This window comes from Patagioenas fasciata, chromosome 4 (assembly GCF_037038585.1).
Source record: "Patagioenas fasciata isolate bPatFas1 chromosome 4, bPatFas1.hap1, whole genome shotgun sequence".
NCBI lineage: Eukaryota > Metazoa > Chordata > Aves > Columbiformes > Columbidae > Patagioenas > Patagioenas fasciata.
The window spans coordinates 41,174,789-41,190,498 of record NC_092523.1 but is presented as its reverse complement, the minus strand read 5'-3'; the positions used below and the strand labels follow the sequence as shown (position 1 = coordinate 41,190,498).

General features: G+C 42.0%; 1 protein-coding gene across 3 annotated transcripts in view; it reads right to left on the bottom strand.

Moving 5' to 3' along the window:
- Positions 1–10,271, bottom strand: part of SH3RF1 (SH3 domain containing ring finger 1) — an 87,402-nt gene extending 77,131 nt beyond the window's left edge. The window contains exons 1-2 of one of the 3 annotated variants that reach the window (XM_065837497.2): positions 10,113–10,271; positions 8,136–8,624 (exon numbers count right to left, since the gene is read on the bottom strand). In XM_065837497.2, coding sequence (XP_065693569.2) covers positions 8,136–8,522 — 387 coding nt within the window. In that variant the 5' untranslated portion in view covers positions 8,523–8,624; positions 10,113–10,271. Of the gene's footprint in view, positions 1–8,135; positions 8,625–9,758; positions 9,979–10,112 lie in introns of those variants that run through there. The other 2 variants (XM_065837499.2, XM_065837498.2) reach the window with 2 other exon arrangements.
- Between the last annotated feature and the right edge of the window lie 5,439 nt (positions 10,272–15,710).

Here is a 15,710-nt window from a genome sequence, read left to right as displayed (position 1 = left end):
AGATCTAAAATAGCACACTAGTAAAGAATAATAAAAAAGATTTATTTCAAATTGTTCAGTATTGATCTTCTCGCTCCTCTGTGTAAGTAAGACTATGTTCCTTCTGTTCAGCAGCTTGGAAGTCTGGTAGGAGTGAATAGTTTTTCCTTTAACCTGAGCTTTTCAAAAGCTCATCTTATAAAACTGTGATTCACACAAGATATAACAGAGCTTCAGTTCTTTAAAAAGCTTTTAATGCACATGTATATTTTGAAAGTGTAGGTGCGAGAAGAGGAAGGTAATATGCACATCTTTTCTTCATAAAAACAAGAGCAGAGTTGCCTCACCCTAATGCAACACTAATGCCACGAAACAAACTCAGTGTTATTAGGAAAGGAACACTGAAGACTGAGGAATGAGCACTTCAGGTGTTAAGAAGTCCAACAGAACACTCTCTGATGCCTGGTTTATCTTCTGTGCAATACTAGGAGCATCCCTTCACTTCAGAGAGGAGGAAAATGAGATCTGTATTAATTTTTAAGCAACACTGAAATACTTACCTTTGATCAAAATGCATTTATGATTAGTAGCATACTTCCCAGCTAGGAACTGTAAAATTATACTTTGCATATTTACAGAAAATAAAACCAGACAATCTATATTCCACTCTGAAGAATCATGGCAACTTGGAAGATGGAAAAAACAGTTAAATATCAGACCAGAATTTTTAGTTCAATTAAAAAGCAAACACCAATTTACACCAAAATTTAAAAATGATACATGGAAGGCTGAGTCTATCAGTACTGTTTTAAACAAAGTCACTGTGCAAGAGAGAAAAAGCAACCACACGTGGACAAGAGAATCTTGTTCTCATTTTTAGGACACCAGACACTTTCTTGCAGGTTCTGGTTTTTTATACTTGAGAGTTTAAGTGCATATACTATAGTTGTTCACGGTGAGGAATTAATCAAGGGCCAAATAAGACAGGAATGAAGACCAAGACAAGAAATTAAATTACTTAAAATTCTGAAGTCTTCATACTCTTATGCTACAACAACTGAACTCTGGATAACAAATCACATGCTTGAGCGCCACAAGTGTCAAATGAGTGTCACAGTCCTAAGCTTCTAAGGGTACAAGGATAAGTTATTTCCATGGTGGATTGCTCATATGTGCCACAGTTGATTTTCATGTACCTAGCAGGCTCAGATTCTGAGACAATTTGGCAACAGTCTCTGTAAATGAAACATGAAGAGTTGACTTTGACTTCTGTGTTTCATCTTCCCCTTGACTGTAGAATCCAAATACACGTTTCCAGGAAACACTGAATGACATTTTAATGATATGCATATAAGCATCATATATCAAAGAATTCCAAATTCTCTCTTTGGAGTGATTGGCCTTATCTCCAGAGCATCTTCCCAGTCCTGACAATTTCCTGGCATTTAAGAGCATGCAGAAGAGAAAACAGGCTTAACTGTTTGCCCCTGTGCTGACCAAGACCAGCTAGGGGCTTCATGTCCAAACTGCATGGCAGCCCCAGCAACATCTATGGGATGAGGATAAATGAAAGCAGTTATTCAGGCACTCTCAGTGCCAGCAAGGCTCTAACTAGAACTAGCCCCACTGTTCAGTCTGACAATCAAACAGAGGACGGTGCTGCCATCTCCCCCTCTACACGCAGGATTTTGGTTGCACAGACAGTGCTGTGTCTAGGAGATGTCTGCCAAGATGATAACTTCAACTGTCAGCACTGCTGGGCCAGAATTTGATACAGCTGGAAACCAGAGCAGAACAAATGACTTCTAGGGTAGTGAAGCTATTACTTCCTTGTCCTAACGCTTCAGGCTTGGACTGCAGACACTGAAGTATAACTGAAGTCTACTAGTTGCACAAAATCGTAACATGGCGCTCCTAACAGAGCACACATCATCTCTCAGAAGCTGCGTTTGAAGCAGCTTTTTTCCCCCATCCCTCTTAGATCTATAGGAAGGTGGAAATACGTAAGTAACACACAGGACATCACCATGCCAGAGTCAAGGCATCTGTTTGCTTGTTCAGGCAGATCAGAAAGGCTGAAGCAATCTTCATGAGTTTGGACGATGAAGAAAGAAAAGACCAGAAAGGAGTACTACTTCCCTGGGATGCACGATTGTCCCACCTCAAGGCCACTTGCTTCCTAAAATTATCCAGCTCACCTCAAAGCAGCCATTCTCAGTCCAAAAAGCCCTGATCTCCAAAAAGATCCTGATTCGGTAATATGACAAAAAGCAAAGAAACTGATCTAATACAACTGACCCAAGAATTTACTGCTGATTTTCTGAGGTGATGCTTTTTTGTCTGTTAACAAAGAGGCATCTGACAGGAACTGAGACATAACAGATGTACACTTTTCCTTCCTGCAACCAGTAACAAGGTGTACAAGGTGAACAGGGCTGACCAGATGACCAGATGACTTTTCAGCTTTAATTACAGAGATGCATTCTTACCCATAGTAGAATGTGCATATAAGCAACAATTTAAAGAAGAAAAAAATAAAATAAAATAAACTTTTGAACCAAAGGAAGCTAAGCAATACAGTAATATTAACCTACACTTTATGCTCCTCATTCATTCAGCAGATTTAGTCATAAATATCACAAGAGTGTCTGTAGTCCAGATACTTCAATAGACCATTTTCTTTCTTATTGAGTATTTTATTTTCCCCTATGTTTGACACAGTCAATGACAAATTAGACACAAGTGGGAAGAAAGATATGTTTTCTTTTTCTTGGAAGTAGTACACTAAGATCAGAGGCAAGAGAATGTTTGAATACAGAACAACAACAGAGCCAAGGAAAAGACCAAGGAAGGTGTTAAGCATATCATAAGGAGAAGGCCAAATGCACTACAAAGGCAAGTCCATCAAAAGGAAGACAAACAATTGAACATAACAAGTTTCCAGCTTTATTATCACAGCTGCAGTTTCAGGCTTGCCATTTTCCACAGTTGCTATCAATACACTGAACACGGGTAAGAAAAGGAAGTACCATGTGGAAACCATTTCACTCAGGTAAAGGAGAGGGGAGAAGGATTTCCAGCTGACCCCAGCCCAACCAGGCCCTTCAGCTCCTCCTGCCGCACAGGATGGCTGTGAAGCCGCTGAGCAAGAGGTACCCATTGTAGAAGGCCAGGCACCACGCTACAGAAACACAGCAACAGCACTGCTGACTGACTTTGCTAACCACCTATGTAAGGTAATTTTATTGGTACTTCATTTCTGTGGCAATAAGAGAAAAATTAAAATATTTTTATTCTCGTAAAAAAACCTGCTCCCCTTCACAAGCCTGTTAAAAAGTAATGGCTTTAAACTTCCTTTTTGTGTAGAAGTTTAAATTTTCTGAATGATCAAAGCTTTTTGAGCAATAACCTGTAACTCATCAGCCAAATTACAGTGGAAAAAAAAAAGACACCAATTTATTTCAGGCAGGCCGTTTTAAACAAATCTACAGAAATGAAGGAATATTAAACTGGAAAATGAAAGGAAATAAAACCAGCCCTCCCCCGGCCCCTTCCATCTGAAAACAAAGTAATCATACGATAGTATCTTCCACTAATACACCAGAAAAAAGTTATTGGAAACAAAATTGAAGAAAATATTTAAGTATCACAAATGCTGTGGATTTGGGCTTTAGTTTTTAAATGAACTTACTTCAAAACCTATTTATTTTCTAAATAAAGGGATTATACTAGTTTCACAACTAATTTATCAAGCAGATTAATGTTAGCTGGCAGGTTAAAAATTGCTATCGAGGTTCAAAGTATGGAACTAAATATTTATGTACTACCAACACCATTCATGTTAGATATTCTCTTTTTATTCTTTTCGAAACCCATCCAAGTCCACATCTACACAGTAGTGTGCCAGTTGGATGCAGACTTTTCTAGCTGTAGAATGGAACATCAGTTGCACAGATTTTTTAAGTGTCTGGCTTTTCCTCACTGAGGTATTTGTGTGATTTCCTACTAAACATCCAAACACAAAATTAACTCCTTTTAATTATGTAACACTAAGCACATCTTTGGTACAGGAAATGGATTATGAACAGCTCACCAGTAATGTGGAAGTCGACAATTAAAAGAGTGAGCAGCAGTATCTACTGAGCTCAACTGAGACTGTGGAGCCATTGTAAAATACCCTACAGATCCATCCAAAATAAAGAAGTCAATCTCTGCCCTTAAGAGTATACAGTTTAAATAGAGAATCAAACAAAGGAAGTACTATCAGTCATATCTGCAGATGGGAAACAGAGGCACAAAGAGCTTTGAATGCCTCTGTGCAAGGTTATAAAGGATGTCTGTGGCAGAGCCAGGAATCGGGCCCGGAAGCTCTCAGTCCCAGACCAATGCCTTTGGATACTGAGACAATTCCTCCTTTTGCTTATCCTCCCTCTCTTTACTTAATTACTTATCTCAGAGAGGAAACACATTAACACCATGAGAGATGGTCTATTTTCCTTTTATATTTATAATCTCCATTAAATTTTATCTAGCTTAACATAGGATACAAAAGTGTTACAGAGAAGTAATTAAATTTGTACAAGCAATTGTAAATGTAGAAGTAGAATCTGCTATTTCAGAAAGTATGAGAGGAAACAAAAGCGTGCGTATGCGATTTAGAAAGACTTACCTTATCACAAAGCAAGCCTTTTCTAAGAGTACCTGACCAGCAGATGTTTATTAATATGACATTTCTATGTACTGCTTTATTGTGCTAACCCTTGTTCAGAGATTATTTAAATATCTGTTCTAATCTACACCTGCTGTTATGCTCGGCAATCTCCATATTTATTTTCAATCCTTTAATAAAGTTATTGGTCTATGAACGCACATTTTCCATCCCATTGATGTCTTCTGATCATTAAGAAGTTTCGTTTGATTACTAGGTTCTGCTAGGATCTCAGTAGGGTAGCGAGTGCCGTTGCTATAAGAGCAGCACTTGTTTAGGTCCTACCAGGTTTTTGAATCCTGCTAGACAGTCAAACTGTGTGAGCTGATTTCTCCAGGTTGGTTAGCATAAAATAAATTGCTAACATCATGCATTGAGTCCAACAGCCAGCGAAGACTGACCTGCTCAAGTTCTCCCAGACCAGAAGGTGGCCCATTATCCCTGCTGTCCCAAGTTGTGTGCTCAGCTCAAACATCACAGCTGGGGCAGGAGAACCCAGATGCACTTGGGCAGTGTCCAGGCAAGCCTACTGGGTCACAAATGACCACTGCTGCTGCAGCACTATGGATGTGAGAATTTAAAATTTTACTGTTGCTTTCCTGTGTTACACAAGCATGAACATGGACATGTGGGTTTATGTTACAATGCAACACAGTTGAGCATTAGCAGAAAACTCACGGAACAATCTTCTGTTTGTGTGGTTTTCTTTCCTCCTCAGTTTAAAAGAATTAATTGCAAACATCTCAGATGGCAGTAGTTTTCGACAGAAAAACAGTTTTAGGAATGCACAGAGCAAGAATTTATTGAAGCAGTCAGAAAGCCCTCTTTAACACCTAAATGAGCATCTTCTAATAGCCTTTAATGTTCTTTTACCCTCTCATTTCAAGACGACTTCACGACAAGTGATATTACCAGGTGTTTCTATCAGTTTTCCAGAATAAAAACAAGAAAAAAGGGAAAATATTTAGGACTTCTCCATTGTCTGCACTGTATCGTTTCTCAATAAGATTTTCCACTGATATACAGTATAATATACTCAAATTACACCATCAATACTTACTCAGCATAAGCATCAACTCCATTAGGCATAGCCAAGTTTTGAGCTATTCAAGCTTTTATTTTGGAAAGGGAAATAATTTGAACCCTTTGCTTATCTTTTCCTGCCTACGCTCGGTCCAGTGAACAGCTGAAAACATTAATAAAAAGTATTTTCAACAGTGATAAGATTTCAGACTTTCTAGACAACTCTGCTCTAAGTTCTGCTGAGAAGACAACCCTAACTTCAGAAACTCCAACTATAAATAAACTAGCAAAACTGGTATGTCTTAGACACATAAAAATTCAAGGGAAAAGTTAAATGTTTATCACCTTAAATCTATCCTCCAGCAGAGAAATTAGAACAGCCCTCCAACATCTATCAACTTATGCACACAGCTATGTCAGAGACTCCTGCAATAAGCATACCTTTATAAAACTGCCATAGGGAACTTAAGATAATACCTGTTTGACATACTTTGTGAAAATGACAAGATGAATAGTATGAGCATAAATTTCAAAGTAAGTTCCCTAAAATTTTCATAAGCTCCTTGGAAGGAAACAAGAACTCATGTGGTCACAGTCCCTCAACAGCCCTCAATAACTTGCTCCTGATGACCAGTCCCAAGCAGATTTGACAGCACAGGCTGCTGTTCTTACAGCTCTTCCAAACTGTCAACCTAGCCGAAGGTTTTCACTTGAACAAAAAAAAAAAAAAAAAAAAAAAAAAAAAAAAAGAGAGAAAAGCATTAAATTAGCATCTGTAACAGAGAGAAAGCTGCAACATGACCGTAACTATTATTTGTTCTCCCAGGCAAACTGGCTGCTCAGAACAGAAGAGCTGGGCAGTCAGCAATCAGAGTTTTCCATCAGGTAGAGCAGAAGGCTTTATACATCAAAATAGCAGGGAATTGAAAGAGGTTAAGAACTTGCAGGGAGAAATTGCCACTGTTACAGGAGTGAAAGATTATAGAGGTTACAGGAAGAAACAGGATTATTGCAGTGGGGGAGATATAAGGCACAGCATTTTTTAATCCCCACCACCCAGCCAGCTTCATTAGTTTTAAGATTCAAGGAACCATTTGTTTGTCTATTGCCATGTGTCACCACATATATATAGAAAATGCAATGTACATAGCACTGTGCAATAACAGGGCTGGTAGCTCCATAGTCATTGATACAGTTCAGGAAGTCACGCTGCAGTATATGCTGTATTAACTTTTTCTGAAAATTATGGCATCCTCTGAAAGGGCAATTATGAGCTTAGTATTACTTCAGGGTATAAGCAAAATGTTTATGACTTGACAGCCGTCATCCACATTCACTTCATTTAACATAACAGCAACTTTCATTTACTAGTTCCCCTTCAGCAAAATTAGTTTAGGAAATCTGACTCTGCCACTCATCTAGAAACAGATTTTCCTCTCCAATTCCCAGAAAGAAACCGTATTTGCAACCATCTTGATGTTATAGTTAGCAAAACACAAAGGGCATTCACTCCAACGCTGTCCATTAAATTAGTATTTTGCTTTCTGGACTTTTTTTTTTTTAAATAAGAAGATTTTTCATAGAGAAAAATAAACGTTCATGTTATCTCTCTCCTAATCCCTCAGAGTAAGCTCATGTTCTTAAAAATACTGCCTTCCTAGTACAAAAGGCTCCGGACAAAGTGGAGAAAAGATGAGAATATCATCTTTCCCTGTCTCCCAAAGGAAAGAAAACAAGAATGGTTATGAAACCCCAGGAACAAAGATATATTCAGACTTACTGTCAAATGTTGAAGTCTATCACTAATATACACTGAGTATCAGTTAATTGCATGAGGAATGCACATGGTCACAATTTTAATGGTACACGGTACAGCATAACTAATAAATTGAAGCAACATTCCATATGTTATCACTTTCCACTCTCTACAACATCTGGAAATGCAAATGTTGCACAACAGGATATTATAGAACATTTGGAAAGAAAAAAAAAAAAAGAAGAGACAGAATATTCCATATTCAGTTTTATTTTTTCTAATAAGGCTTGGAGAAACTCTGAAGTGCAGTCATACACATATGCAGTACATTGCTGCACCAGAAGCCTTTCTGGGGAAGTCATCTCTGAAATACAGTTATTTACAACAGTTGACACAAAAATACCTAAACAAGTCATATGGGTACTTTGTTCTGGTTTCAATTGAAGAGTTCTTGCAAATGCAAGGTTTCATGGTAAACATCTTAAGGTTCTGGAGAAGGCTAGACTGGTTTTGATGCTGCTGAAGCTGCTAGAATTCTAAACCAATTCTACCCTGTGTTGCCATTACATAAGGACTACCCTTAACCTGAAGCAGAGGCCACCAACTATTCTGAAACAGGGCAGGGAAATGTATGATTGCAACAAAACATCATCATCACAGGGTACTTACCCTAACAGGAGGGCTCCGTGCTTGCACCCTTTGCTGCTGTCCAACTTGAGAGCTCTGCAGGTCCTTTGATCCGCTATTAGCTACAGTGTTGATGGGGACTCTTAAAGCATTTGTACTACCAGTTCCACCACCAGCAACGGGTTTGCGTGGCCTCTGTTTGATGCCATCCAGTAGTCTAACAAGCAAAATATTACTGGGCAGTTCGTCAACGCTGCAGTCCACTAAAGTCCTGCACTCCGGGCATCGAAGCTCATTTCGAGAGCTCACAATGCCCAGGAGACAGCGTTTACAAAATGTGTGCTGGCAAGGCAAGACTTTTGCAGAAGCATCAAGGCGTTCCAAGCACACAGGACACTCCAACAGATCCAGCAAAGCTGATTCATCCATTTTCTCTGTATTACTTAACCAAAAAACAAATCTTTGAAGAATTTGTGTGTTTTGAGCACTCCAAGGATATCATGTTACATCCATTCCTCTTCTACCCGTGCTCTGAAATTTTTTGAGGGGAAAAAAGCATTAATCAAAGGGAAAAGGAATTAACAAGATTATCTTATATAAAGATGTTCACACAAAGAGCAAAATAAAAAGTCCCTAGACTAATTCAGTAGATATTTTCAATAAACAAGAGACATAAAAATAGCAATAATAATAGCAATCTACAGTATCTATTTAAGTAAAACATAAGAACAAAGGCTAACAGCTAAGATTTTAAAATACAAGTCCCCATAAATTTTAATCTTGAGTAATTCTATTTTCTTAAAGTACTCCAGAATGAAGAGCTATCCCAAGTACACCTTTATAACAAATCTTACTTTTCATAGTTCTTGCTTAATAGACTGGTATTGCTGAACATCTTTTTAAAACTAGCTTTTTCCACAACAAGACAGTAAAGGTAACTACAACCTGGTCCAAAACAGAGCATACACCAACGGGGCATAGCAAGGGGAATTACATTTATGCCAAAAGTAAGCAAAGAAGAGCAGACTACATTTATACCATTTCTGTGAAAACAGCGCATTACACACATCAGCGTGGAAAACAGCCTTTAGCTCACAGGGCTTTAAGCTTACCACAGACACTAACAAGAGGGTTCATTCCTGTGCCGCCTTTAAGGAAGCGCTTCAAAAACTATCGCTAAGTGATTTACAGCAGGAAGCGCCGCTGCCCCATCGTCAGGACAACGCGAGCGCTGCGTGTGCGGCCACAGCACAGGGACGAGCCCCCGGCCAGCCCGTGTGCAGCGAGGGGTTGGGAAAAGGGAGGGAAAATAAATACCGCCACCAAAAAGCCTCCTATAACACAACATTCTATGGGAAGTCAAGCCAGGCTGCTCCGCAGGGAAGAGAACGGCTTGTTGAGCTCGGCCGTCGCCACCGCTACGCGCCCGCAGACTCGGCGCAGCCAGGCAGCCCCAGCCCGGGCCCGGCCGCTGCCACAGCGCTTCCCGCGGCGGCACAGCCATGGTCAGCCGCGCAGCCTCGTCCGACCCCCCGGGGGCTGCCGGAGCCAGGCTCCGGGAGAAGTTGAGTGCCTCCGCCCAGCCCCCGCCGCCGGCCTGCGGAAGCGGCTCGCTCGGCTCCCCGGGCGCCGGACGCGTGTCGCGGCACTGGCCCCTGCACCCACCTGCGCTCGGGCTCCGCGTCCATAGCGGCTCCCTTAAGTATTTCTGCTTCCCCACTCCCTCCCTTAAAAGCGATTCGCAGACAGACAGACCTCGCGGCAGGCTGTCCGCACCCCTCCGCGGGCCCGCCGGGCACAGGGGCGAGCGGGGCCGACACCCCCGTGAGGTGCATCCCGCGGCGGGGGAGAGGGGGCAGGCCCAGGGCGGAGGGCTGTCACCCCGCCCCGCGCGGCTGAAGGGAAGGGGGGTCGGGCCTGCGGCTCCTCCGCCGCACTGAGCCGCCCCTCAGGGGGCGCGGGAGGGTCCCTGGGGAGGCCGAACACCGCCCCCTTCCTCATCCCTCTCCCGACTCTCACCGTGCGGCGCCGCAGCGGGCCGGAGGAACTACGCCGCCCCCGCTTTGTTCCCGTGAGAAGCCGCCGCCGCCGGCGGCTCCACCGGTGCCTCTCCCGCCGCGGCAGCACGGAGGCTCCCGTCCCCTCCCCGACCCGCCGCGCAGGGCTGACGCGAGGGGCGGCACCGCCCCGCCCGGCACCGCCCCGCCGAGGGGGCCGCGAGGAGGGCGGCCCCCAGCCCGAGCCACCTCCCCTCAGCGGCAGCACCTCCCCTCACGGAAGGGCGGGGCCGGGCCGTGGCGACCGCACCTTCCCGCACATCCCCCCTAGCCAGGTGCTTCGGGGTGGCTGTTGACGGGGAATCCGCCTGGTTCCTGAGGGTTGAGGCCCGGCCGGGCACCTGGGGCTCCTGCTGAAAGCCTGGGGGTGGCAGGGGGCTGAGGAGGGCGGGTGATTGGGTCCGTAAATGCGTCCCGGGGTGCGGGTCTGCGGCTGCCAGGCCCCGCGGAAGGAGGAGCCGGGGTGCCCAGAGCATGCGGCGGCCTGGCCAAGGGTACGCTCCTCAGGCGGAGCGGGCGTACGTAGGGCGAGGGAGCCTCTCCCGGCGGGTCACCCGGGCCTGGCCCCCGGCTGTGCGCCCTCTGCTCCCGGTGCGAAGGGCGCAGCTGGTCGGTGGGAATGGCTGAGGCAGGGGCGCGGGACCTTGGGGCGGCCGTGGGCCTGCGTGAGGCGGCGGAGGCAAACAGGTGGGTGTCCTGGCACAGCCCTTGGGCCCGCGGGTGTGGCCCTGCTTGCCCGGGCCCTGGCAGACCATTCTGTGATAAGGTTTAATGCGGAATAAAGCTATAATCTCGGGAGTTGTGCCTCTCTCAGGACGACACAGAGTTAATTTGTTACTATTGCTCAATTAAACAATCAGCTGAGGTTAGAAACTGCCCCAAAATAGACACACACACATGCAAGAAGTGCTTGCTTTGGAGGCATTTTTTCAATGACATACTTCTCTACAAGACTTGGAATTCAGGGGGAAGTAAACCCAGAGGCACAGATAAACTATCACAAAAGAAAACAACAAAACTCTGTTTTTTAAAATGCACTTTTAAAATCAGATGAGGCACCTTGTGCATGGATGGTGAAAAAAAATCTAGACAAATGTGTAAGTTCCAGTTAAAGATCTTGTCAGCTGCAACTCAAAAAGAAAGCAATCCAAAAGCTTCCTTCTTGTGTGTGCTTTTGCGCTATTCAAGTTTCTTATCATTCTTCACAAACTTCATGTGTATATAAAAACCTTTCTTTTTTCTTTTTTTATCTGTTGTGTAGGTTTGCGTAAGTTGATTGCATGACAGGCTTTTCTGTCTTGCTTTCTGGATTTGTTAGTTTGGTTGTTTCCTATGGTAATAGTATTCTGTGATTATTAGGATTTCTGAATATGTGCTCACTTTTTAGTAATAGAAATATTGAAAGTGCAAAATATCTACAGTTCATTAAGAAATAAGGTTTCCTCCCCCGTGAATTCTGGAGTTTAGGAAAACTGATACAGATGGGGTTCTGGTCTGTGTCTGTGCTTTCCAGGGAGCATTTTAACATAAATAGAAGAGAAGGGTATAAACGTCTGATGCGTAAGTATATTCCCACATCTCATAGTATTCCTCTGTCTTGCCATGTGAGCGCTGCTGCTACAGAAAGAAGGATAATCAGTACATTTAAAACAGGGACTTGTTGAATCTAAACGAAAGTTCATCTTGCAACTGGATTTCACTTTTGGCCATAGCTTTTCCAAAAGATATCTTCAAGGTTGGATGGTGGTTATTTGCCAACCTTTCCAGCATAGTTTTGTAAGCAACACAATTAATGTTGTCTAAACTTAGTTTGCTGCCTAAGGAATGTAAAATATTTATTAAAATGGTAGAGGAATTTATAATACATGTGGTGTACCAGGGCAGCAAGATGAAAGTTCAGGGAAGCAGGATAAAAAGATCAGCTCTTTATCAGGGCTGGTCTTTGATAGTGTTTTGTGTAAAGTCTGTAGAATACTAAATATATTTTGGGATACTAGCCAAAGCAGTAAACATTCTGAAGAGTATCAGATAAATATGTTACTTCCTGAGCAGCAGCAGTAGTTAATTTTCAAACAAATATAATGTCTGTGAAAAAAAATGGGTTATATGTGCTGATGTACGGCACTGCCCTCTTACGGATGAAGTGTTTGACATGGAGCGGCTGGAATAGGCTGGCACCAGGGCTGAAACAAACAGATTTGCAGTTACATCGAAGCATTTACTCATTCTCACTTCCAGCCACAAGCAGGAAACTGTAGGGTTTGCACATTTTTACACAAGAAGACCCCCCCCTCTTGAAGCCATTTCATTCTTACGTACATTTCATTGCTTCCTTGCACAACTTTTACTAAGGAGAAGTTGCACAGGGAAAAGAACCATCAAAAACACATTTGACCAAAGATGCCCTCCAATTACTGAATTCCCTGGATTTCTATTATTATAATGTGTGTTAATATTTGTTCATATTTGTGAAAAAATATTTTACACATTTTTGATGTAATAAATTGTACTTCCGAAGTTGATTTTCAGCAAACTTTATATTTTTTTCTCTTAGCGTATACTTCTTCTCTTAATCTGGAAGCCGTTGGGTAAAGGAAGGAAGAAGCAAAGGGTGACAGGCAGAAGAGCAAAAGACAAAATGTCAGTAGAGGAGCTGGTAACACCTGGTTTCTTTTTCCTGTGTTCTGCATCCAGCATCCTTGGTGCTGCAAACCACTATGTCCTCTGGGCTTCTCTGTCCCTTTTGCCAATACCCTCTTTGTCTTCTGTGGGCCAGCCAACCTGCAGGCCTCCCTCTGTCTTCAGGCCACTCTGTCAAGACAATCACACTTCCTCATCTTCCTTAAATGTTACTGCAATAATTCATGTTTCTATCACATTTCCAGGCATCTTTAGTTTTTCCTCTGTCTTTAAGATGTGAGGCAGTGTATACTGTGCATGGCTTTGAACAACACTGGCTAATTGGTAAGTTGGCAGGCGAGATAGATAACTTGACCTTTGCTACACCCGTTTCTGTAGGGGGGACATTAAATTTTAGATCTTTTCTGTAAATGGCCACTGTTTTTCATAAAACCTGTAGAATCTTAATATCTTTACAAATATTCTGGGAGGTTTTGCCAATAAATTATAAATAATTGGAAGAGAGGCTGACAGATGTGCTCTATAATAATTTACATCTAGTTCCTTAGGAAATTTAACTAATCACTATGTCTTTGAAATTTGGTCCGTCTTTTTGAAACATTTCAGAATAGGATTCCACTTGTTAGTGTGCAAATCTTTTGAAACATACAGACATTTGTAAACTAATGCACTAAAAGAGAAGAAGCATTAAACGTACTAAAATACAATAATGCACTGAAAAGTGAAACCAGGTCCAATCTCCATTCTAATACCACAAAATGTCCCTGAAGACTGTGCCCCTGGTGGCAGGATAACCAGCGAGCCTGAAAACGTCATGTTAGCAGTCTGTCCAAAACTGAGTAACTGAATACTGAGTAGAGACACCCTGGCCTGTGAGAATAAACATATGAATGCCTATTTAACTTGTGAATTCCATCCTTGAAATCTTGAGATGACTGTAAAAGACTCAAAGATAATAAGAATCATGGAACAAGAGGTGTTATGTCTGATCAGAAAGAAAATGTAACAGAAGATAGTGTCTTGTGGCAATCATAGTCTTTTTTTAAAATTTATATGTTATGGGATAAATTGCAACATTATTTCTACTGAGAAGAATAAGCGTATTTTTGTTTTAAGGTGCATTCTTTGTACCAAACTATTTTTATAGCTGTTTTTTTTTTTTTTTGTCAAAAAGGATGATGGTTCCACATTCATAATGTCTACATTAGCCTATCTTTCCCATGCAATATAGATCTGGAGCACAGACCAACTAGGTTAATCATATTTCCTTGTAAAATGACCCCTGGAGATACAGTAGTGATTTCTTTTCGAGGGCCATGCAAAACTCCCACTGACAGCAATTTAGTAAGAGTTTGCCAGGGATGGCCGTGCTGGTGTTGCTGGCTTTATATTTGCAAGTACAGCTCGTAGTGAAGTGTGGCGAACTTTCTGCAGTTTCTGCTGGAAATGAGCAAGGACTTTCTTCAATGACTGTTCCCTTCTCATTAAAGACTTGTGGTTTTATTTTGGGTGGCTTGAGTGGGTTGTGGTTTGGTCTTGGGTTTGGTGTTTTGTTTTGTTTTCTTTTACAACGAGATGTCTGTGCCACAGTTAGTACTAGCTTTAAGTTGCCTACTGTGGTTACTGTTAGTGGAATTCTGGCGGCTCAAAGCTCAGCATGATTGATATTGACCCAGTCAATTTGATGGCAAAGCGGGTTTTGTCCTGCCCCTGTTACAGTTTCTCCATTGTGAACTAGTCATAACTAAATCAATGACTGTAACACAAATGTGTTTCTAAGTCTTCTGCATCCTGCCAGAAGGATCTGTGCTGTTCTTGCGTTGTGAGGAGGCAGGAAAAATGGGTTGTTGTGCTCTCAGTACATTTTGGCTTCTAGCTTTACATCTTTGTTTTGTATTCCAGGCATCTAGCTTGAGTTACAGGCAAGAGTTGCCTGGCTGCATCTCAAACCTGATGAGACAGAAATGCCGTTTGAGGTTTGATTACTTTTTAGTTTCCTGTTTTCTTGAGGAAAGTATCATTTGTGTATTAAAGTTGTGAACTAGCTTGCTAATCATGTAATTGTTTAAGTAGAATGATTGTGTTACCAAATGAGATCAGGCAGAACTGTAATCAACCTCTTCAAATGATAGTGGGCTGGAGTGACTAAACTCTAATTTTATCCTTGAGGAACATTGTGGCAAATGTTTGGAGCTTTCAAAAACCAAACAGATTAGATGAGTTGTGGGGCCCAAATATTTTTTTTTCCTTTTAAAATAAACAAAACCATAATATCATAAAGGATATTCAACAGTCATAAAAGTTTACTTAGTCTTCGTTACCACACCTCATTACCAAAGTATCTGAAAGAAGCTGAACGTCTGGAGACTGGATACTTGGCATTTTTGCTATTTGAACAAAAAATTAAAATGTTGGATAGCAGGAGGTGGAACTGCTGAAGAGAGCCAGAGGAACTTCAGCATGGGGACTGTGCAGAGGGAGGGAGGTTGCAGGCACTGGGAGAAGTCTGTGTCCATCATGTCAGGTCTACAATTCCTAGATCCTGTCTTTTGTTGTATTTTATGTTTCTAGAAATGCACTACAGCTTCATTCACTCTCTCAAATCCTGTGAGACAGACAAAGCTAGTTCATAAGTTTTATGAATAGAGAAGAATTCACAGCACTGTGCTATTTTATCTAGAGGGGTCCTGCATTCAAATTAGCCTTCCTTGAGCAAACATCCTTGGCCAAAGCTTCAGAGTCCTATCCTCAGAAAAGCTTCCTCCAAGAAGTAGCAGGCCAGAGCCTCTAACTTCTCTGCATTTTCATACCAAATAGGTCTTCAGAACATATTAAGCACCCCCTTTAGTCTTTCTAGATGAGCAATTTTGAAGTCCATGCAGAGCATATGCTCTACGACAGGTGATTTAAGGGAGGTTTT